At 50.5% G+C, this 23,101-nt stretch overlaps 2 protein-coding genes across 2 annotated transcripts; one reads left to right on the top strand and one right to left on the bottom strand.

Moving 5' to 3' along the window:
- Positions 1 to 52: 52 nt before the first annotated feature.
- Positions 53 to 3,241, top strand: mis18a (MIS18 kinetochore protein A). The gene is made up of 5 exons (XM_062453687.1): positions 53 to 363; positions 525 to 591; positions 691 to 813; positions 1,076 to 1,178; positions 2,927 to 3,241. The coding sequence occupies exons 1-5, from the start codon at positions 132 to 134 to the stop codon at positions 3,008 to 3,010; spliced, it is 609 nt and encodes a 202-aa protein (XP_062309671.1). The 5' UTR covers positions 53 to 131; the 3' UTR covers positions 3,011 to 3,241.
- A 6,293-nt stretch (positions 3,242 to 9,534) lies between these two features.
- hunk (hormonally up-regulated Neu-associated kinase) lies at positions 9,535 to 23,051 on the bottom strand. The gene is made up of 9 exons (XM_062453748.1): positions 22,290 to 23,051; positions 17,867 to 18,159; positions 17,042 to 17,097; positions 16,401 to 16,536; positions 16,136 to 16,263; positions 13,674 to 13,800; positions 13,025 to 13,193; positions 12,549 to 12,702; positions 9,535 to 11,443 (listed from the first exon to the last, which is right to left on the bottom strand). Exons 1-9 carry the CDS (start codon positions 22,521 to 22,523, stop codon positions 10,707 to 10,709), a joined length of 2,034 nt encoding a protein of 677 aa, XP_062309732.1. The 5' UTR covers positions 22,524 to 23,051; the 3' UTR covers positions 9,535 to 10,706.
- Positions 23,052 to 23,101: the final 50 nt, after the last annotated feature.

Genomic DNA, 23,101 nt, shown 5'->3' with positions numbered 1-23,101 from the left:
AAAATGATAATAATAATAAAATAAATAAATATATTAGGGTCTTTTCTACTACTAAGCGGATACGGAAGTGCGCTCTCATCCAATCAATTCCTCCTTGCCCAGCGTTCCATTTACCGCCAACTTCGAAAATAATGGCGCAGAGAAGAAATTACCGTCAAGAACCCTTAGTTACCGATGCTACGTTTACCTTTACCACCAATAAGGATGACTACGAAGACACAGTGGTAACCGAAAACGATTCTAAACAGGCAGAGGATGACAATGGTCCGCCCGTAGTTTTTCTTTGTGGGAATTGTAGGCTTCCCGTCGGTGACTCGCTCGCCTGGGCAGGGACTGATGAAGAGGGTCAAATACTACTGCACCGTGAGTTCACCCAGCTAATAAACTAGTTTGTAATAATAGCATATTATTCTCGATAGTTGCCACAAACACGTAAACCGAATAATATCAGTGATGGCCTACTGTACAGTACTGACACATAGTGTCTCCAGCCTTCATGTCCCTTATCCGATCTCTCGGTTTAGGTGTCAGTGACAATGTTTCGGTTGGCAAAGAAACCCACATCTCTGGCAGCGGTGATGAATTAGTCTGGTATGTAAAAAGTGACCAAGAAGACGCAAAGATAACTCTGTTATTGTTCCGAGATAATCCTTTAAATGAATGCTCTTGTCTGTCTTGACCCCTTTTTAGCCTGGTTGTCAATTTGACCTGTCAAGGGTGTTGTTCCTTACTTGGCATGGTGTACACATCAACACCCAAGAAACTGGACTACAAAAGATGCCTGTTCTATCTCAATGTCACCGCCATTGAAAGGTAAGATGCGTTTGCGTTGAAGGCAATTGCGTGAGGGGAAAAAAATAAAATGTGCGTGAACTGCCTAGAGATGATAGTCATCAACTCTACAGTTGACGCCGAACCTGTTGACACTCTCGTTAGTATAATCTTGCTCTTTTCCAGCCAAATGACAGGGCATTGCTCTAAAGATATTTTCAGACAAAATTGTGTATTCGTTTGTGAACCACTGCTCTTTAAGAGATCATTAAAACTGCTAATACACACCACTCTGCTTCTGCAGCTACGTACTGGGCTCTTCTGACCAACAGGTGGCAGTATTGGACTCGTCTGAAAAGCCGGTCACATTAGAATTCAAACAAGCTGTGGAGCGGCAACTGATAGAGGTATCTAACTAACCCCTAACTGACACTTAATTTCTTTGAAGCAACCTTTATTTTTATAGACGGTGGCAGAGGAGACGTTGTTGTTGACGTCGGGTCACCTCCAACACGAACGCTGTCTGGTGTCACAAGATGACTTTATATGATATGGAACGTAATCAATCTCACGTGAGAGTCGTTAACCTTGAGTTTGGGGTTAGTGTGTGTCAGCGTTGGAGGGGAGCGCTCATCTGCTTGTTCCTGAGAAGGACGTGTGTGGAGGTAGAGGTGTGTGTGTGTGTGTGTGAGGGGTGGGGGGTAAACGGATCGGAAATCCTTGAGACCAGACAGGGTTTGAATGATGTCATCCCTTCCTAATTATCGCCTCTAAAACACTGTGTGGCTGCCTTTGATTTCAAGATGAAGTCAGAAATATTTAGTTGTAATAGTTTGTTTTAAGGTTTTTGTTTTTAATAAGTATTTATAGTACAATTCTATGGAAATGTGTAAATCTTTTTTATTTTTTTATTTTATCAAGGTCTCTCAATTCAGTATGTAGGCTATGCCTGAAACTTTTCCTGCGCAATGTGCATTTAATTATAGTTAATATGATATTCAGTCCTTTTTTGAGATGGGTCTTTGTCTTCAGTTTTTTTCTTTGTGAAAAACATCTGTAATTTCCAAACGTGGCCAATAGGTGGCGATCATGTTCATGGATTCTCACACCAGGAACAATGGGTCTGATCTTGGTCTGTTGAGGAATCTTTGTTTGGTGGAAAAACATGTTTTGATCATACTGTTTGCAGGATTATGACTAACAGGGATATTGTGACATGCATGTTTGTGTGACCTACTAAGGTGACTTCTGGGATGACTGTGTCAAGAAAACGGCTAAACGTGTTGACATTAAGTCACTGGGTAGTTTGTAAACAAGCATTTTGTATAGTAGATATTAACACAGTATTGTATTTGCAATGCTGGGTATCAAAACAAAAATGTATCCGTCATTTGGGGGGGGCAGTAAAATGACTGAATACTCCAATCTATACAGGTGTAAATGCGCATACGGGAATTAATTCCTGTAATCACTATTACAGCAATTAATTCATGTAATCACTATTACATGAATGAGGTTATTTCCAGCCAGTTGCGTGCACCTCCTCCTACATTTGAACCACGTGCTGCTAAACACACTGGCGTTCAGAAGTCCAGTCCTCTGTGGGGCTGGTGTGCAAGCCGTGCATGAGACCAGTCCTCTGTGGGGCTGGTGTGCAAGCCGTGCGTGAGACCAGTCCTCTGTGGGGCTGGTGTGCAAGCCGTGCGTGAGTCCAGTCCTCTGTGGGGCTGGTGTGCAAGCCCCACAGAGGATGAGGATCTCTCCCCAGAGTGTCTGTCTAGCCAGATTTAAACCCCAGAACCCACTCCTTCACCCCAGCCAGCCGACCGCTAATGTATTCTGTCTGTCTGGCTTTTAGACGCTTGTTTGGGTTCCTTCACCTTTTGGACTTAATGACCTGTCTCCTCGTCCCATCTCCTACCCCTCCCTCCCCTCTCCCCTTCCCGCTCTCCTCTGCCTCCTCCCCATCTCTCTGCCTCCTCCCCATCTCTCTGCCTCCTCCCCATCTCTCTGCCTCCTCCCCATCTCTCTGCCTCCTCCCCATCTCTCTGCCTCCTCCCCATCTCTCTGCCTCCTCCCCATCTCTCTGCCTCCTCCCCATCTCTCTGCCTCCTCCCCATCTCTCTGCCTCCTCCCCATCTCTCTGCCCCCCCAGATGAAGGACTTGACGGTGAGCATGGCCCAGAGGCTGGTGCAGATCGAGGCTGAGCTGTTCAGTAAGAAGGACGATGTGATGTGATGAGAGGAGGTGGAGGACGGGCGAAGACTGGAAGATTCTAAACACACACACACACTGTCCCCCCCCATACACACACACACACACTGTGTCCTCCACCATATACACACACAAGGGCGTCTTGCACTGCTTTACCCCCAATTAATGCATGGCATTCCTTCACTTTCACTCTACGCCTCTCCTCCCCGACCTCTCTCTACTCCCCCTCCCTGACCCCCCCTCTCTCTCTCTCTACTCCCCCCCCCCCCTGACCCCCCCCTCTCTACTCCCCCTCTCTGACCCCCCCCCCCCTCTCTCCGACCTTGCTTGAACGTCCCTATCCTCCTCCAATCAGAGCCCGGGGACTTTCGTCCTCTCCGGTCTCCGTGGCGCCTGGCTGGCTGTTGCCGGCTGTGGAACACACGGCGCGTACGTTGGGTTTCCGTGGCGAGCCGACGCTCTGTTCTGTTGTCAGCCTCCACGTCGCCTCATCGATCAGGCTGCCTCAGCGCGCCTGGTTGAGATTCAGCCGTCGAGCGCAGCGCCTTGCTGAAGCAGGGGAATGCTGATCAGATCTTGGGCCGCACCTATAAATATATTGAGATTTATTTCGGTCTGGTTGTTTGATTCCCTAGTAGCAGTCAGTTCTGTGTGAAGGGTTTTTGACTCAGGGTTGATGTGACCAGAATATTCTTTTTAAGAGACTGACAGTGGTTTTGTTGGGGAGGCACCATAGTTAACCCACCAAAACTCTTATCATTGATGGAGAAAACGTTGCACATACACTCCATTCATTGTTTTTCATGTCATGGAACTTCCTGCTGACGCGTCCCTGTCCTCCTCCAGCCTCAGAGCCTGTGCTAGTGACATCACCACACTTTGTCATATTAACTCTGTTATATGTGTATATTGGACTTCAATCTTTATGTTGTGGGACCTTAAGTCGTTAGACGAGTGTTGTTCAGAGTGAAACCTTCTGTTCGTAAGGGGTCCGGATCTCTGGTGTGTGTTGTCTCAAATGTTATCTTTTCAACTGAATAAACGAATCTTTAAACACGCGGACTCGTGCGATTGTGTCGCCCGATGGATCCCCAAGTGGCTCAGTGGCTCATCCCTCTGCTTTCCTCATCGAAACCCCCTCCAGGATTTGTGATTCGCTAGTTTGGGAGAGCGTGGGGGGGGGGGGGGAGGGGGAGGGGTTTGTGGTGTTTGTTTACCAGCGCTGAGCTAATATGCCCTAGCAACACTTTCTACCAGGGTGGGAACGACCCCACCCTGGAGCCACAAGCCTTCCCATAATGCACTCTGTCCACGAGGTTTCAGCAGGCAGGAACAACAACAACAGTTCAAAGGGGGGAAGGGGGGGGGGAGAGGTGCCGGCCAACCAGCGAGCTGTATCCGGGGCAGGTTGCGATGGCAACAGAGAGCACGTGCTACGCCCCTGCCTGTTGCCATCTCGTCATCGTGTCGGCGGGGTGGGAGCCTGCATGCCCGTCAACCGAGGTTAACGCCTGCCTCGCGCTCCGGCTGATGGAGGGAGGGGAGGGGGGGTGGGGCGGGGGGGGCGGAGCCGTCTCCCAGCCCACGACCCCTCCTCCCCTGCCTTGACGCTTAATCCCTGTGTGTGAGGATGTTTTTGTCTTTCTCCTCCCCGCCCCTCCCTCCTCCCCCTCGATCCCCTCCTCATGCTCTCTCATCCCTCGACTGCAGGAGAGAGAGGGGGAGGAAGAGAGAGGAAGGGAGAGAGGGGGGGGGAGGGAGAGAGAGAGAGGACGAGAGAGGAAGGGAGAGAGAGAGAGGGGGAGGACGAGAGAGGAAGAGGAAGGGAGAGAGAGGGGGGAGGAAGAGAAAGGAAGGGAGAGAGAGGGGAAAGAAAAACAAGCCCACCAGCCGACCGCATGGTCTTTGTTGTGAGCCGAGGCTCCTGTTCTGTAGACAGGAAGTGGCGGCTGCAGGAGGCCGGCCGTCTGGTCAGATGTGCGTCTGTGTCGACTCCAGATGTTCTGCAGGCTTTGAGGGGAGAAAACAAACATGTCCCAGTGTTTGTTTGTTTGTTAGGATTTACAGGCTCCGTGTCGGGAGTGACGTGTGTGTGTGTGTGTCCTGACCGCTCTGAGTTCATCTAGCTGCTATATATACAGAGCGGTTGCTGGTGGCGTTGCACTGAGAGGAGCAGTTATTGCAACGCTTCTCTGTACCCCCGCCCCCCCAAACACAGAAACAGGCTGTTACAACCACCCACCCAACCCCTCACAGACACAGCAGTCGATACGCAAACGCACACACACACTCCCTCGGCTCGTTCAGGGACAAAGGATGAATAATGCAGGGCTGGTGTCTGGGCGACTAGGCGCCCCTCCTTCCCTCCTCTCACCTTCCCAAGCAATAAGGAAGCAATGTTGCCATGGAGGCAATGAAGCGTCGTCTCGCGATCGTCCAATTGCATCCTTTCCTGTGTGAAGCACCTGACCAATCGCGGCAGTTGGCAACTCTGCAGTTACCACGGATGCTGCGCCGCTATTGGTTGAGCTCTGCTCTTTGATTGGATTTCTGGTCTTGTTTTGGAACCAGTGTATCTGAGGGCTACCTGTGTGCAAATATCTCTTTTTTTAGTTGTTGTATTTTTAGCATTTGTCATTTATTGAAATACAATCAGTTTTTTAATCTGCACAAGAATGTCCTTGCTTAAGGTGTGCGTGTTATAAAAGTGCGACCTACATCAGATTCTGTGGTCGGTGTGTAATAAAGTGAGTAATCAATCACTGCTTTGTGTTAGAGGCAGCGACGTCAGCATGTACTGGGAATTAAATGTGCCAGTTTTTTCCTTTTTTTCTTTCTTTCTCTCCTTTGTCCGACGGCACAAACAGCCTTGAAGGTTTGGCTCTGTGCTTTCGGCTGAGAATTTTTACTGTCCACCATTGTCCATTGATTATGGTAGAAATAGCATTTTTATTGATATTGTGTATGTTTTGAATCCCTTTTTTTCGTCCCAGTAGGTTTGTGCGATGTTTGGTTTATGTTGACTTTTCATTACTTCTGGATTTTTCAAATTATGAAAAAAAAAAATATAAAAAAAAATAAACTGCTAAACCTGCTTTGCTTCTGACAATAAAACAATTTCAGTTTAATCAAGTGATTATCACACCCTGACACAAAAGTAGTTGTGCCATGTCCAAACCTAAATCTAGTGATAATCCAAAGCCTACTAGTTGATTATACCAGTCTGACCTCCCCCCAGACACACACAGACACACACACAGACACACACAGACACACACACAGACACACACACACACACACAGACACACACACAGTCTTGGTGTCTGAAGTGTGCCGGATCTGGAACTCCCATCTCATCTGCCTCTCCTCCTCCCACATCAGGAGAGTCTGCCTCGGTACCCTGTTCCCCTCACCCCCTCACCTCCTCACCCCTCACCCCCTCTCCTCCTCACTTCCTCACCCCCTCACCCCCTCACCTCCTCACCCCCTCTCCTCCTCACTTCCTCACCCCCTCACTCCTCACCCCCTCACCTCCTCACCCCCTCTCCTCCTCACTTCCTCACCCCCTCACTCATCACCCCCTCACTCCTCACCCCCTCACTCCTCACCCCCTCTCCTCCTCACTTCCTCACCCCCTCACTCCTCACCCCCTCACCTCCTCATATATCCCCTGCTTGTGATTCTCCCTCTGACCTGGATGAACAACACTGTAACTGTACTGTAGTTCTGTAGGTCAGTCACAAGGGGACACACACACACACACATCTTCCTGTAAGGTGAATCTCGTGTGGACCACTCACACCAGTGATGACCTCCTGCAGACAGGTCATGTTTGTCTGTTTTCCGTTGTCACTGAGCCTGTAAGGGCATCGTTCCTCCTCCCACCTTGTCTCTTTTGTCTCTTTTGCCTTCCTGCCCTCTCTCTGTCTGTTCCCCCTCCCCCCTCTCTCTGTCTACATACATATAGATACATAAATACAGCACTCGGTGTGTGTGTGTGTACATTAGGATAATTATTCTCCCACACTTTGATGCTATTTTGACCACATGAAATGTGTGTGAGAGAGAGAGGCTGAAAACAGGATTAGTGTCAATGAGGTCCACGTAAGCCTGAACAGATTGACATGGATGAGAAGCCTGTTTCCAGATAAGTGGTCACTGTCCTGTCTTCAGTACTGATGGCGGGCTAACTCTCTTAGCTACGCTACGCTAGGGAAGTGCCACCACTTCCTGTCTCACTCCCACACCCAGAAGAGGCGGGTGCACTTAAGCCAACAGCCGGAAAAGGATTGCCGGGCCAATATGTTCTCATTTAAAGCTTTGTTATTAGAGACAGCTCAGCTAGTTTTAATGACTAGTTCCTGAAGTGGAGGCTAGCTGATGCACATACTGGAGTTCTCTCAGTTCAGCCAGGAGAGCTTCCTGCATCCTGTAGATCAGCGGTCTCCAGCCCTGTTCCTGGAGAGAAACCTGACTGTTGGTTTTTGACTCCAACCACACGTATCTGACCTGATTCAACACTAGTTACCAGATCAACCAGCTCATGATTACTCAGGTGTGCTAGATCAGTGTCGGAGCGAAAACCTTCAGGCAGGTATCTCTCCAGGAACAGGGCTGGGGGCCGCGGTCTAGACATCCACTCAGGTGGAGTTGGGGGGGTTTGGGAAAAGAGTACTAGTCCTTCCGGATCACCTGATCTGGATAGTGGTCACACCGGTGAACACTTTATGATTCGTGAAATAACTCATCCATTTAGTCATTTAGCAGACACTCTTATCCAGAGCGACTTACAGTAAGTACAGGGACATTCCCACCCGAGGCAAGTAGGGTGAAGTGCCTTGCCCAAGGACACAACGTCATTTGGCACGGCCGGGAATCGAACAGGCAACCTTCAGATTACTAGCCCGATTCCCTAACCGCTCAGCCACCTGACTCCCCATGTAATTCCACGCGTCTGTTTCAGCTGGCAGTAGCGCTCGGGGAACATTCCTCCCACACAACGCCAGTTACAGGTTAACCCCTCGGTGTCCCCCTCGGGTGTGTGTTACCCTTTCTCTCCTGAGCGGGGCTAAGCCCCCAGGGTCTTTGTCCCAGGCTGGGTGTCTCCCTTTGGGGGGAGAACTGTCCGTGTCTCTGGTAAACAAAGAGCTCTGGCTCTAATGCACTTAAGAGCCTCTCTCACCACAAGCGTTTAGCAGCTTAGCCACACAGACTTAATCTGGGGGTGTGGGGGTTGGGGAGCCCTGTTTTGCAATGTGTGTGAGTGTGTCGTGCGAGTGTGTGTTTTGCTGTGATTGTGTGTGTCACAGTTGGGAAACCACATTCTTTTTCATCGGAGGGCACTGCGAGGGTTAATGGTGAGGCTTGGGGTGCCACACAGCTGACTGGATTTAGTGTGTGTGTGTGGGTGTGGGTGTGTGTGTGTGTGTGTGAGTGTGTGTGTGTGTGTGTGTGTACGACCAAAGGGTCATTCAGCTGTCGTAGGGGTGTAACAACCACCACACAGGTGTCTCGTGGGAAACAGATCAGACATGGACGTTCAGCAACTCAGCAGCCCCAGCTGGGCAAACGCTTCAGGAAGACTCTTGCAATCAACCTTCAGTTTAGTCTTCAACATCAACACAGCTCCATCATATCCTAAACAAATTAATTATTCCAATTGTTTGATTTATCGAGGAGTTATCTATGATGATGTTGGCGACGCGTCAAAAGCATTTAATATGTTATTCCCTCAGGCGCATTTTAAAGTAATATAATTTGACGTGTGTACGCCCAAGTCTATGTACCGCGCCCATTACACAGTAGGCCTACCGATGCACATGGGAACGTATACACACAGGCCTAGGCCTATAGGATTTCCAGACAGCGACCAGGTGCGTTTGAAGAACCAGCCAGACACATAATGGATTCAGTATAAATATTTAAAATATTTTATACAGCATAGAAATCTCTTGACACACAAAACGACGCCATTCGTTAGAAAAACTTACAAAAGAACCCCCTCAAAAGTCTGTTTCAATCTCCATATATCAACAACACATTTCAAATACATTGTTTATCAAAAGTTTGACAATACGATTTTGATTCTAACAGTTTGCATGCAATGTTTCAGTTAGACAGAAATACTTTCAGTAGTGAGTATAGGCTCATGTGTGAGTATAGGCTCATGTGCATTCCGGAAGCACTGCATCGTACAGTCTGGTGGAACGACTAGCATGTTATGTGAAAAATTTTAAAACTGCTCCCACTTCACAGTATGGTGATATGAACACATGGACTATCAGACGTGAACAACACTGGAATCATACTGTATGTACAGAAACAATCACATCACAAAACCTTCCGTTTGTTCGCAAAGCACCTTCTTGGCAATATTCGTTATGGCGGCAAAACACTTAGGACTATTGCACAAACTACAGCTGCGATCGGGTCACAATGACCCGAAGGCAGCACAAGAGTTAAGACAATATGAAATCAATCATTTTAATAAATTTTTTGGATGTTAACAGTCGTATACGTATTCACCTGTGCTAAAAGCCTTGGCCAGAACTGTTTAGACACGTGAGATTAGTTTTTTTTTTGTCTGTCTGTCCAGGTAGAATGTTGAACCATGTAACCGATACTTAGCTAGACATTATCAAAACACTGCCACACACGGAGAAACCAGATATGGTTATGTGGATGTGTAGATACATAACTGGGTTATCGACAAGAACTGCAACTCGCAGGTGTGGTAAACGTTCTGGCTCGCAACCGGCTAAACGGATCCGAGTTTGAGCGAATTCGTGGTTGATATTAAAATGGGACTTGAGAGATGAGGGATCGAAACTTTCTCGAAACCTTTTCTGTCTCTACACAAGTGGAACGAGCCAGACCGACAGGGACTGGAATTACCCAGCTGTGACTGTGAGAGAAATGTTCAAAAATAAAACCTCCGCATTAGTCAGCCTGTTGCGGTAGAGACGTGACAGAGGTTCTGTGGAAGTCATAAACTGTTGCATGTTTGGTACGTGGTCAGATTGCATCACAGGGAAACAGTAAAAAAGTTCCTTAGAAGCGAGTTCCTTAAAAAAAATCTGTGGGAGAGAGTTCCTTAGATAAGTGTTCTCAACCAAGAGCAGTCTAGTGCAAATCTCTACATTAGTTCATAAGAAGACAGCAACTTTACGAAAGAGAGATTCTATATTACAATGTCGTCAGTGTGTGTGTGTGTCTGTGTGTGTGTTGTACCTTAAGCCCTGTTTGGGACACTGTCTCAATGCTGTTTCTAGGGCATTGGTAGGTTAAATCGCTGTGTGTGTGTGTGTGTGTGTAGGGTCTTTACAAGCCCGCTCGGTGGAGCATGTTCAATCTCATCATCTCAATGTCACTCAGCCGGTCACCTCGCAGACAGAGACACGGGGCAGGGTCAGAGGAAACATCCAATCACAGACAGCAGGGGCAGAGGAAACATCCAATCAATCAAAATCAAGGCTTTTGTTGATATAAATGCAGCCTTTCATAAAAACATTTTTTTTGTAAGTTTCTTTGTAGTTTTTTTTGTTTTAAATTGTCAGTATAAACGTAGAGGTGACTTGTGTGTGTCAAGTGTTGTGACGGTAACTTGTTCGTTAGAGGAGAGAGGTCAAAGTTCGCAAGGCCACTCAGGAAGACCACTCCTCCGAGGGAGTGAACGTGAACGCTACGGTCTTTTTTTTTTCTTTTTTTTCCCCATCATGCCTCAGCAGAGCGTCTTTAAGGCCCCTGAAGCACACAGCAGCGTCTGCATGGGGTACGGGGGCGGGGACACCACCTCCTCCACCGCCTGCTCCGCCCTGAACGTGAACGGCTGCACCTTCTTCTTCAGGATCTGGCCGATGCCCATGTAGGGGAACTTGCTGCGGTGCTGAGGGCTGTCCGGCTCACTGCCGCCCCCGCTGGAGGGAGGGCTGAACGCCGACATTGGGTTCAGGGGGCTGAAGGCGGACTTGGGGGGGCTGAAGGCAGACAGGCCTCCCGGGGGGCTGCCCACGCAGCTGGGGGGGCTGCCGCTGGTGTCGGACCAGTCCGAGGTGGAGGAGCTCTTCTTGGGCTGGGGGTTGACGATGAGGACCGGCGGGCTGGGGATGGTGGCCTTCTTCAGGTAGGACGAGTCCGGGTGGAAGGCGGAAACGTGGCGGGGGGGGGAGAAGGTGCCGTTGGTCAGCTTGTACCAGGGGGATGACGGGGTGTCCTCGACGGGCTCGGCTTTGGCCAGGGAGTCGTAGGAGTGCATGCCGATGGGCGAAGGGGCCGGGGGGGCGGGGATGGAGTGCTCGGGGCTGGTGTTGGCCGGCTGGAGGGTGCCCAGGCGGCGGATGGGTTTGGCGTGGGGGAAGAGGGGGTGGATCTCCAGGTACTCCATGGAGGAGGACGCCACGGTGCCGGAGGGCGCCAGAGGGGAGTTTCGATGGCCGCCTGTCATGGCTCTCAGTATACCTGGGCAGGGGAACGAGAAGGAGATAAGGTTAACCTCGACTGCTCTCTGACCGAAGAAGAAACCGAAGCAGCTCTAGAAACTTCTCTGTGGACGAACACACGCTGTAGCTCTGGCCTATTGACTGCAGCACACACACACACACACACAAATCATTTCAGTCAGTCAATGAGGTATTGTCAACCGCCAAAAAACATTTTAGTCTGTATCACCTCTCACATACACTGGGAACTCCGCCCCCTGTCTGCAATAGCATTGTGTGGTATTATCCATTCTGTGGAATACAATCAACATGTGACATCTTATATGACTGGAAACTTCATCTCTCCCTCCCTCCCTCGCTTTCCTACATTCTTCTCTATTTCAGGCGCGGTGACCCAAAAGGTATTATTATGAAATGGCACTGTGAGAATTTTTTATTTGCTCACTTTTCACACACATCAACACACAAACAGATTATCGCACAAGATGCATGGGAGATATTTTAGTTTTAGAATACGTAACATTGTGCTAAGATGACACAGCCTTTGCTTTGTGTCCAAAAATACACCGAAAACAGCTAAGTGAGAAAGGAAAGGGGCTAGCCTGCATGTAGAGCATAGGTGCTTTGTGTTAGCATTGGCCAGATAAAAATAATAATAGCATAATTGATATTCATAATGTATATGTGTTAAGTAGATAAAGTGTGTGATGTGCAGCCCACGTTATGTAACGGCAAATAGTGTAAGAGGCATTCATCACCTAACCCACCCTGCCCGGGGGAGCAATTTCATGTGGGAGTCAGGTGGCTGAGCGGTTAGGGAATCGGGCTAGTAATCTGAAGGTTGCCAGTTCGATTCCCGGCCGTGTCAAATGACGTGTCCTTGGGCAAGGCACTTCACCCTACTTGCCTCGGGGGGAATGTCCCTGTACTTACTGTAAGTCGCTCTGGATAAGAGCGTCTGCCAAATGACTAAATGTAAATGTGTGTGTATGTGTGTGTTTCCATCCAGAGCAGGTGTGTTTCAGCGTAAGCAGAGTGAGGAGGGGAGAGAGAGATAGAGAGAGGCGTCGATCCTCTGCACTTTCTGTCTCGGTCCTGAGTGACATCATCAGCGTGCGACTCACCGGTCCTGTGTTTCTTCTCCTTGCTGGGGCCCTTGCTGACGGCCAGGTAGACGGGGGTCTGCTTGGGGGGGATGGTGACCTTGTCCACGTGCTTCCTCCACTGGGTCTGGAAGTACTCGCTCCGGTCGCTCTTCTTCTCCTGGTACTGCATCTCCTGGAGGTCAGGGGGAGACACCATGGTCAACAAAAGCACCTACTAACCCTAACCATCTACACATTAGTGTGTGTGTGGGTGTGTCAGTGTGTGTGTTGTGAAAGGGGAGTCAGGTGGATGAGCAGTTAGGGAATTGGGCTCGTAAGCAGAAGGTTGCCGGTTCGATTCCCGGCCGTCAAAATGACGTTGTGTCCTTGGGCAAGGCACTTCACCCTACTTGCCTCAGGGGGAATGTCCCTGTACTTACTGTAAGTCGCTCTGGATAAGAGCGTCTGCTAAATGACTAAATGTAATGTAAATGTGTTAGTGTGTGTGTCCTTACCCTATACTCCTTGGAGAGCCTCTTCATCTTGTTGTTGAGCAGGAAGTAGACGGCCAGGGTGTGGCAGGCGCGGTTGGTGAGCACGGCGCTCAGCACCTCGCTGTGCTTGTAGCCCATGCTCTCAGTCATATGGAGGAGGACCATGTGGTTGATCTCCTCGATGTGGATTCTGCGGCCAGGAGAGACGCCGTGAGTCTGGAGGGCTGTGTGTGTGTGTGTGTGGAGGGGGTGTCTGCGTGTGTGTGTGTGTGTGTGTGTGGAGGGGGTGTCTGTGTGTGTGTGTGTGGAGGGGGTGTCTGTGTGTGTGTGTGTGTGTGTGGAGGGGGTGTCTGCGTGTGTGTGTGTGTGTGTGTGGAGGGGGTGTCTGTGTGTGTGTGTGTGTGTGTGGAGGGGGTGTCTGTGTGTGTGTCTCTGTGTGTGTGTCTCTGTGTGTGTGTGTGTGTGTTCTCACCTGTTGAGGTAAGGGGCTCCTGTGTGTGTGTGTGTGTGTGTGTGTGTGTGTGTGTGTGTGTGGAGGGGGTGTCTGTGCACGTTAGTGTGTGTGTGTGTTCTCACCTGTTGAGGTAAGGGGCTCCTGTGTGTGTGTGTGTGTGTGTGTGTGTGTGTGGAGGGGGTGTCTGTGCACGTTAGTGTGTGTGTGTGTTCTCACCTGTTGAGGTAAGGGGCTCCTGTGTGTGTGTTGGCCAGTTGAAGCCAAGAGTCAGCCATCACCTGGTGGATGTTGGGTCTTTTGGCCGGGTCCGGTTCCAGAAGCTTCTTCAGAAGACAGATAGCAGCTGTTCGTTCAGAGAGAGAGACAGAGACAGACAGGAGGAGAGAGAGACAGAGACAGGAGGAGAGAGAGAGACAGAGACAGACAGGAGGAGAGAGAGACAGAGTTAAATACCTCTGTCCAGAGCCATGTGGGTTCTCTATCCAACAGGCAGCACATGAACAAGCTGCCCCAGGTGTGATGTAGCTCAGTGGGAGGAGCAGGAAGTAGGTGGGTATATTCACACGGTCACTTCCTGTATGGGTTCAACTGACCATCAGCTGACTAGAGAACAGGACGCCTCTCTGTCCCTGTTTGTCTGTCTGTCTGTCTGCCTGTTCCTCTGTCTGCCTGTCTGTCTGCCTGTTCGTCTGTCTGTTCCTCTGTCTGTCTGCCTGTCTGTCCCTCTGTCTGTCTGCCTGTCTGTCTGTCTGTCTGTTCCTCTGTCTGCCTGTCTGTCCCTCTGTCTGTCTGCCTGTCTGTTCCTCTGTCTGTCTGTCTTTCCTCTGTCTGTCCCTCTGTCTGTCTGCCTGTCTGTTCCTCTGTCTGTCTGTCTGTCCCTCTGTCTGTCTGCCTGTCTGTCTGTCTGTTCCTCTGTCTGTCTTTCTGTCTGTCTGCCTGTCTGTCTGTTCCTCTGTCTGTCTGTCTGTCTGTCTCTCTGTCTGAGACCGTGGAGGGAACTTTTTCTCCCCTCTCTCTCTTTCTCTCAGGCTGATGTCAGTGCCAGGAACCAACTGACTCACAACTGCTCATCCTTCCCCCCTCTCCTCTCCCCTCCCCTCCCCTGCTCTACCCTCTCTCCCCTCTTCTCCCCTCCCCTCTCGTCCCCTCTCTCCCTCTACCCCTCTCGTCCCCTCTCTCCCCTCTCTCCCTCTACCCCTCTCGTCCCCTCTCTCCCCTCTCTCCCTCTACCCCTCTCATGTCTCGTTATGTAATGTGGCATGGCAGGGCTGAGCTGTGAGTCGGGGTTAAGAAGCTCTTACATAACCAAGCTAAGACAGCTTGGCATTAGTGGGAAATGCAACGCCTAAACAAACATGGACGTCACTCGAGCTGTCGATGACGGTGGGCGATAAGATGATGAGTTGTGTTGTGGTAGAGGGCTGGGCTGGTGGCAGAGGGGGAGAGAGGGACAGGGGGAGTGTTGCCGTGGTTACATCCACCTGTGTACCCCGTGTTCTTTTGGAACGCTCTTCCCTTCCCCGCGTTGCGTAACGCACGGTGACTACGTTGGCCGGCGTGAATTAATGAAATCCGATGGATTACAGACTGGATTAATGTGGACGGACACAGGAAGCGTTGTTCAGGTCTGTGTCCCGCTCTGACCCGCTCTGCCTCGCTCTGCCTTGCTTTGACCCGCTCTGACTCGCTCTGACCTGCTTTGACCCGCTCTGCCTCGCTCTGACCTGCTCTGCCTCGCTCTGCCTCGCTCTGCCTGGCTCTGCCTCGCTCTGACCCGCTCTGCATCGCTCGGCCTCGCTCTGACCCGCTCTGGCCTTCTCTGCCTCGCTCTGACCCGCTCTGGCCTGCTCTGCCTCGCTCTGACCCGCTCTGGCCTGCTCTGCCCGGTGAACGAAGGTTAGGAGTGTGTGGGGCGGGAATCAACAGGCTCCGTGACAGGTGTTCAGTTAAGTTTGCAAAACACCCTGCCAAGAAACACAACTCAGTATGGATCGTGTAGACGTCGCAAGAGGAATGCTAGAATGCAAATCTCGAGGCCAATTAACATTTGACAGGAGGAACAGTGAATGTCAACCTGTCGTAAAAAGCAGGTTGAGTTGGTTCTGGAGCCTGCGCTAGGGCGGGCTGGCGGAGGGTTCAAAGCGCACGCGGTTACAACTCCCACACTCCTGCGCTCGCATGCTCATTTGCATATAAGATCCTAGTTTAAAGTATGCAGCCGTGTCACGTTTAATGAAAGGTTACAAAAATGTCATCGCTAATCTCTTGCCACTGGTGTCTTTGTGTTCCCATTGCGTGACATGTGTCCTCAAACCTCAGTTTATGGATGGCAGGACACGAGAGGTGTTTACAGAAGGCACATCGATCACACACACACACACACACACACACACCACCAGGTCTCAGTCTCACAGCAGCAGGCTTCCTTTAAGGAGGTTGCCGCTTCTCTTCCTGATGTATATAGCGTTTGGCTGGGGGAGAAGAGGACTCACAGGCTCGTACAGCCCAGAGGAGTGCTGCTTATCTCGGCTGGCTGATTGGCTCTTTTTGTGCGTACATGTCCTTGCGTGTGACTGAACTATGTTCAACAGCACGCGTCAGTACAGTGTGTCCTTCATGGTATCTGTTCCCTATGAAGTATGTAGGTTACAGGCGTGTCTCTGTGTGTGTGTGTGTACCTGTTGAGAGAGACGGAGGGAGAGGGTTCATTTCCTTGTCCACCATCTTCTGGTGGAGAGCTCTCAGGCTGAAGGGCTCCACAGTGAAGGGCAGGGTGCCGGTCAGCATGGCATACATGTTCACTCCACTGCAGACGCAACACACACACACACACACACACACTTTAGAACAGCCCTCGATACACATTGCAGGATGAACTTCATGTGTGTGCTGTTAGGAGAGGTCACAGTCCAGGCAGTGTGTGTGTGTGTGTGTGGTACTTACATGGACCACACGTCCACCTTGGGCCCGTACTTCTTCCTGGACAGCAGCTCTGGGGCGGCGTAGGCCGGGCTGCCGCACTGGGTGCTGAAGGGGTCGGAGTAACCCAGGATGCCTGCACAGTTACTCAGCCCAAAATCTGAGGGAGAGAGGGGGGGGGTGGGAGAGAGGGGGGAGAGTGGGAGAGAGGGGGGGGGGGAGAGGGGGGGGAGAGTGGGAGAGAGGGATTGATGAGTGAGTGTTCTGAATGCAATGGAATTTGTTCATGTTGACGGTCACAAAAGGGACCAGTTTCTACATGTTGGTAGATGCACACTCACACACTCACTCACACACACTCACACTAAGGTGAGAGATCGTTAGGTTTTAACTGTATACTTAATTGCTTCGTCAGCCTCACCACATGTGAAACAACAAAACACTTCCCTGGAACACCTTATCTCTGCCCCCCCCCCCCCCCCCCCAACACACACGCACCCTGCTACTGTTCGATAACTGAGCCCATATCTTCTGTTTAGTGTTTGAGTCCTTCTCTCTCTCTCTCTCTCTCTCTCTCTCTCTCTCTTACTCACTCACTCACTCACTCACTCACACACACACACACACACACACATTGATAACACACACACAGATCATCTCGTTACCTATGAGCTTTATATTGTCCTGCTCATCCAACAGAAGGTTTTCAATCTTCAGATCTCTGGAAAAAAGACACAAGATGTCAACACAAATAGAAAACAGACAAAAACACAGAGACAGACAGACACACAACCCTCAGGCTGTAGAAACAGGATGTGCTTCTACAGCTCTGTGCTGAGAGTGTGAGACCAGCTCCCATGAATGGGAATGTATTTTTTTTTTATTGTTCTTTTGGTATAAAATAAATCTCTGCTCATGAATTAGTTCCATCCCACCCTTGGGGGCCCACATTAAATCTTTGTTTGTTGAATAGGATTAAATTCCTTCACCGGGGAGAGATAAGAAAATGAACATATTACAATGATTATATATTGTAATCTTAAAAGCCAAAAAAAGTGATAAGCCCCCAAAAAGAGTAAGCCTGCATTAGTACAATCCAGTCACATAAAGAATCACTTCCGTTATTAATACTTACTAATACACACTGTTCTTAAACTAATAATCCTTCCTCAACTGTCCCACTGTAGCACTAAGAGTGACCCTGCTCCACTGAGTACATGCTTTTATTTACAGATTACATGTCCACAACAGGGTTTAAAGTCTGTTTTGGAAAAAGAGGATGACTGTAGTAACAGGGCTAAAGTGCGTTTTAACCCACCAGACGGTATAATACTTGATTAACCCTCAGACTGCAGATGGCATATGTCAATCCTTTGTCTGACTTCCTGACTGATTCTAACTGATAGCAGAAGGTTGTGTCTGTGTGTGTGTGTGTGTGTGCTGTGTGTATTTTTAGGCCCCTCACCTGTGCCCCCCCCCCCCCTGCTCACCTGTGCACCACCCCCGCTCTGTGCAGGTGCTCCACCGCCATGACCAGCTGCCGGACGTACTTCTGGGTCTCCCTCTCGTCCAGGCGCTTCTGGTCGTAGATGCGGTTCATCAGGTTCCCCCCCGGGCACAGCTCCATCACCAGGTAGTAGCTGTTCTCCGTCTCCAGGATGTCCAGCAGCTGGGTGATGTTGGGGTGGCGGATCATCTGCTGGATGTGGCCCTCACGACGCAGGTTCTTGGTCACGTACGAGTCCTTCTTGGCCTTGCGCTTGTCTATCACCTTCACCGCCACCTGGGGGAAGAGGGGATAGGAGGGAGGAAAGGAGGAGAGAGGAGAGAAATCCATCAGTCTGGGAAAGACAGCAGGAGTTTGACATCTGAACTCTTGGAGATTTGATATCTTTAACAACTATACCCATGGAGAACAGGCCTGTGATGTGGTTCAGAGCAGAAATATGCAGAGAGAGAGAGAGAGCGAGAGAGAGAGAGAGAGAGAGAGACAGAGAGAGAGAGAGAGAGAGAGAGAGAGAGAGAGAGAGAGAGAGAGAGAGCGAGAGAGAGAGAGAGAGAGAGAGAGAGAGAGAGAGAGAGAGAGAGAGAGAGAGAGAGAGAGAGAGAGAGAGAGAGGCCGGACTGGAGGAACAGGTGAGAGGCTTCAGGTCTCCAGTCTAACACGTGATCCTAGAGTACTCGGCTCCCAGCCAGCTGCCAGCGACGACCCCAACACTATCTGTTGACACTGGGGCCCCACGGGTGTGTGTGTGTGGTTACTGGAGCACCATAAACTGAGAGAAAAGCAAACGTTCTCTCTCTCCCTCTCACACCCTTGTGATACGGGACGGCCAAATGGCTAGTTCATGTGAATGTCCCCCATTTGGCGAAGTGACACACACACCAAGGGCCCAGGCCAACTAATGAGGGCCAGTTTCAGCCTGTCCCTTCCAGTCCAGCAGGGAGCGGAGAGAGGAGCACAGAGGAGCAGAGAGGGGAGCAGAGAGAGGAGCAGAGAGGAGAAGAGAGGAGCAGAGAGAGGAGCAGAGAGGAGCAGAGAGAAGAGCAGAGAGGAGCAGAGAGAGGAGCAGAGAGAGGAGCAGAGAGAGGAGCAGAGAGGAGCAGAGAGGAGCAGAGAGGAGCAGAGAGAGGAGCAGAGAGAGGAGCAGAGAGGAGCAGAGAGAGGAGCAGAGAGGGGAGCAGAGAGGAGCAGAGAGGAGCAGAGAGAAGAGCAGAGAGGAGCAGAGAGAGGAGCAGAGAGGAGCAGAGAGGAGCAGAGAGAAGAGCAGAGAGGAGCAGAGAGAGGAGCAGAGAGAGGAGCAGAGAGAGGAGCAGAGAGGAGCAGAGAGGAGCAGAGAGAGGAGCAGAGAGAGGAGCAGAGAGGAGCAGAGAGAGGAGCAGAGAGGAGCAGAGAGGAGCAGAGAGAAGAGCAGAGAGGAGCAGAGAGAGGAGCAGAGAGGAGCAGAGAGAGGAGCAGAGAGGAGCAGAGAGAAGAGCAGAGAGGAGCAGAGAGAGGAGCAGAGAGAGGAGCAGAGAGAGGAGCAGAGAGGAGCAGAGAGAGGAGCAGAGAGAGGAGCAGAGAGGAGCAGAGAGAAGAGCAGAGAGGAGCAGAGAGGAGCAGAGAGAGGAGCAGAGAGGAGCAGAGAGGAGCAGAGAGGAGCAGAGAGAGGAGCAGAGAGGAGCAGAGAGAGGAGCAGAGAGGGAGCAGAGAGAGGATCTCAGAGTGACGGCCAGAGGGATGACATCACCCTTCTCCTCTGTCATCCTCCACCCCGCTCTACCGGGGCTGTGTTAGACACACACGGTATCCAGTACATTTCCGTTAATACAGGAATCCTCTCTCTAACACACACACACACACACACACACACACACACACACACAGGTCCTTCTTTCCCGTTCAGCCTTTAGCTCGAGAGGTTACTCCCCACGGCTCACTAATCACCTTGGCAACACTGAGCCGTCACACGCCACACACAGACCCAATCAGCTCATCCATTACTGAAACACAGAGGGGTTAGAAGAATGGGAGGGAGGGGGAGGAGAATGGGGGTGCTATTTCCTTCTCCCCCCCAACCCCCCCTGCACACCTCCCTCCATCATCTGCAGTCCCCTCTGATAGCCACTGGACTCTGCTGGAGGTGTTTGTGCTGAGCCGTCACAATGTGTAAGTGTTGTTTATGGCCTGCAGTGTGGATGAGGGAGCTGCGCGTGTGTGTGTGAGACTGGGATGGATGGGTAGTGAATGTACAGTAGGCTATATGGAGAGGGGTGCAGGGGGTGGGAAGACAGGGGTGGGGGGGGGGGGGGGGGGGGGGGGGGGGGGGGAGAGGGGCGGGCAGTCGCCTGAGGGCTTGTGAAGGACCCCCCCCCCACCCCCCACCCAGACAAAGGGGGTACGGAGAGAAAGTGGGTTACATACATTACTGGAGCGCGTCCATGCAGCATGTGCTACCCCCCCTCCACACACACACACATGACCCCCCCATCGCCCTCTGGTTTAACCAGGACTGTATGACCTCTATGCACCCCCCCAAACAAATAACTTGCATGCATGTGCACCCCAACCCCCACCCTGCCCCACCCCCCCAACACGTGCCCTCACTGCTGTCTCTCCCACGTCAGTACGGTCCCACCCTGCTCCCCCACTCCCTGTTCTACACCCCCATCACACTGTACATCCTTCTACATTCTAACATTCTACAACCCTCCAGACACCACACACACACACTGTACATCGTTATACACTCCCCTCGATATCCCCTCTCATTCTCCACCCCCCCCCCCCTCACAACACCACGGCTGAATGAACTCCCTTCCTCTCTCTCTCTCTCTCTCTCTCTCTCTCTCTCCCTCCCCCTGCCTTTGTCACTCTCTCCTCCATCCCTCATTCTCTTTCTTTCTCCCTCTCTTGCTGTCTACCTCCTTCAATCCCTCCCTCCATCTCCTTTTCTCTTACCTCCCTGATTCTCCTCCCTCCCCTCCCCTCTCTCCTCACCTCTCTCATTCTATCCCTTCCTCCCCCTCTCTCCCCACATAATTTTCTCCCTCTCTCCCTCCCCCCTCTCTCCCCACATAATTTTCTCCCTCCCTCTCTCCGTTTCTTCCTCCCTCCTCTCTCCGTCTTTTCCTCCCTCCTTCTCTCTCCCTCCCCCCTCTCTCTCCCTCTCTCCCTACATCATGTTCTCCCTCTCTCTCCCTCCCCCCTCTCTCATCCCTCTCTCCCTACATCATGTTCTCCCTCTCTCTCCCTCCCCCCTCTCTCTCCCTCTCTCCCTACAATCATGTTCCCCCTCTCTCTCCCTCCCCCTCCCCTCCTGGTGGTGTCTACAGTACCTTGTGGTGCTGCTGCTCTCAGCAGGCTGGGTGGGATTGCCAAGGTTTGCATCATCCACACAAAGAGAAAGAGGGTGAGAGGAGGAGAGAAGGGGTTTCTTTCCTCGCCACGGCAACAGAGGGGAGGGGGGTACAGGGAGGCAAAGCTGAGCTAATCCTGAATATGCTAAATAGGTATTTCAGGTCACACACACACACACATCAAGGAGGTCGTACTAACACACATATAAACAGGGCCAATTGTTTTTTTTTGTGTCTTTTTTTCTTTGAAATATGCAAATAATTTGGCTGTTCCTCAAACAAATAAGACCGAATGAGACAAAGCCAGACAGTGGCCAGTGATAGCCCGGATCAAAGCCCTGTGCTCCCAGAATCCCAATGAGAAAGAGACCATTGATCAAAGTCATGATTTCATATGCAAGTACCCACTTAGCACTCTCATTGGCTGAACTGTTAGCCCTCCTCACACACACACACACACACACACAGCAGAAGTGAGATCACCGCTTGCCAGCAGAAAGCACACTCTGCCTCGGAACAGCAACAGTGAACGCCAGAGCCCACAGGCAGACATGGCACACACACACAGGCGCTGGCTACAATAAATATTGACTTATAGGAGCTTGGTTGTGGGCGTCCCACTGTTCGGGGTTGCCATCCACACCTGGAGACATGAGTCTGCGACAGAAACAGCATGGTTTCCCGGCTGTGCATCACTTTGTACGGGGTGGGAACTGATTGACTCGCCGTAGGAAACCATTGAATAGTTTTGTTGTTCTAATAGCCTACAGACATGTAGGTATAGTTCAACAAGCATTATCCACCCGAATATAGACGCGATGGCACCATAACGTAAACAAACCTAACCCATAATGTAAATAAACTTGTGAAAACGTAAAAACAGCCAAACAGTTATATATGTTAAATTTAATTTACTCAAATGTATTTAAATGTGACAATATAGTAATATAGCCTATGTTGTTTTGGTTTACTGTATACCGAGTTATATTATCAAGTTCTATAATCAACACCGTTAATTGGCAATTATATTGATGTTTACAAAGTATCCCAAAAATATGTACATCTGAATCTCACCTTCTCTCCTGTCTTTGCGTGAAGACCCTCTCGAACTTTAGCGAAAGATCCTTCTCCCAGTTTCCTTCCGATAAGATAGTTCCCGACCCTCTTGGTGTGATAAAAGTTCCGGAGAATGTCAGCGGCAGGGCTGCCGAGGGACGCCGGAATGATGTTTTCATTCCCGGTAGAGGATTCTTTCAACCCGTATAACCGGGGACTGTCTATCACCATGTCGCTGTCGGCGGCTGGCATGCTGCCTATGTCAAACTCCTTTCTGCTTTCACGGAATAAGAAGTTTAGTCACCGGCTACTGCCCTCACTGAAAGCTTGAATTCGGTCAGCTGTCTAAGTAACGGACATTTGAAGTAAGTCCTTTCTGCTGGTATCCTGCCCTCTCTAATGATAAATACTTGACGGTAACCGGAGCTCGCGCCACCTGTTCATCCAGCATTAAGTAACCGCACTCAGCACTTTCCTTCAACGTCTGAGACAAGTTATATCAACAGTTTCCTCTTGAAAAGTGGAAATTAAGTGCATTGCTTGTAGGCTTTGAAATAGTAGTCTACAAACATCAAAAATCCACTCTTGAAATATTTAATGAACGTTAAATATAACTGCTGTTGAGTTCACTATCCTTAAATCCTGTGAGAAGGAAACGAAAGTGTTGTAAGATATATCTCTGACAGCGGTTCTTCCCTACAGGTGGACACCAGATCGTCTGTTGCGTCTACAGCGTGCTGCTCGGTTTGAAGCGACTTTCCCGGTCGTCTCGAGGGGCGGTTCTTGTTTATGAGATGAAGCTCTGCCCTCAGTATCCAGGATGAGTTCTA

The sequence above is a fragment of the Osmerus eperlanus genome, chromosome 27 (genome assembly GCF_963692335.1).
Source record: "Osmerus eperlanus chromosome 27, fOsmEpe2.1, whole genome shotgun sequence".
NCBI classification, from domain to species: Eukaryota; Metazoa; Chordata; class Actinopteri; order Osmeriformes; family Osmeridae; genus Osmerus; species Osmerus eperlanus.
The sequence above is the reverse complement of the archived record's forward strand: the minus strand, read 5'-3'. Positions and strand labels throughout refer to the sequence as shown.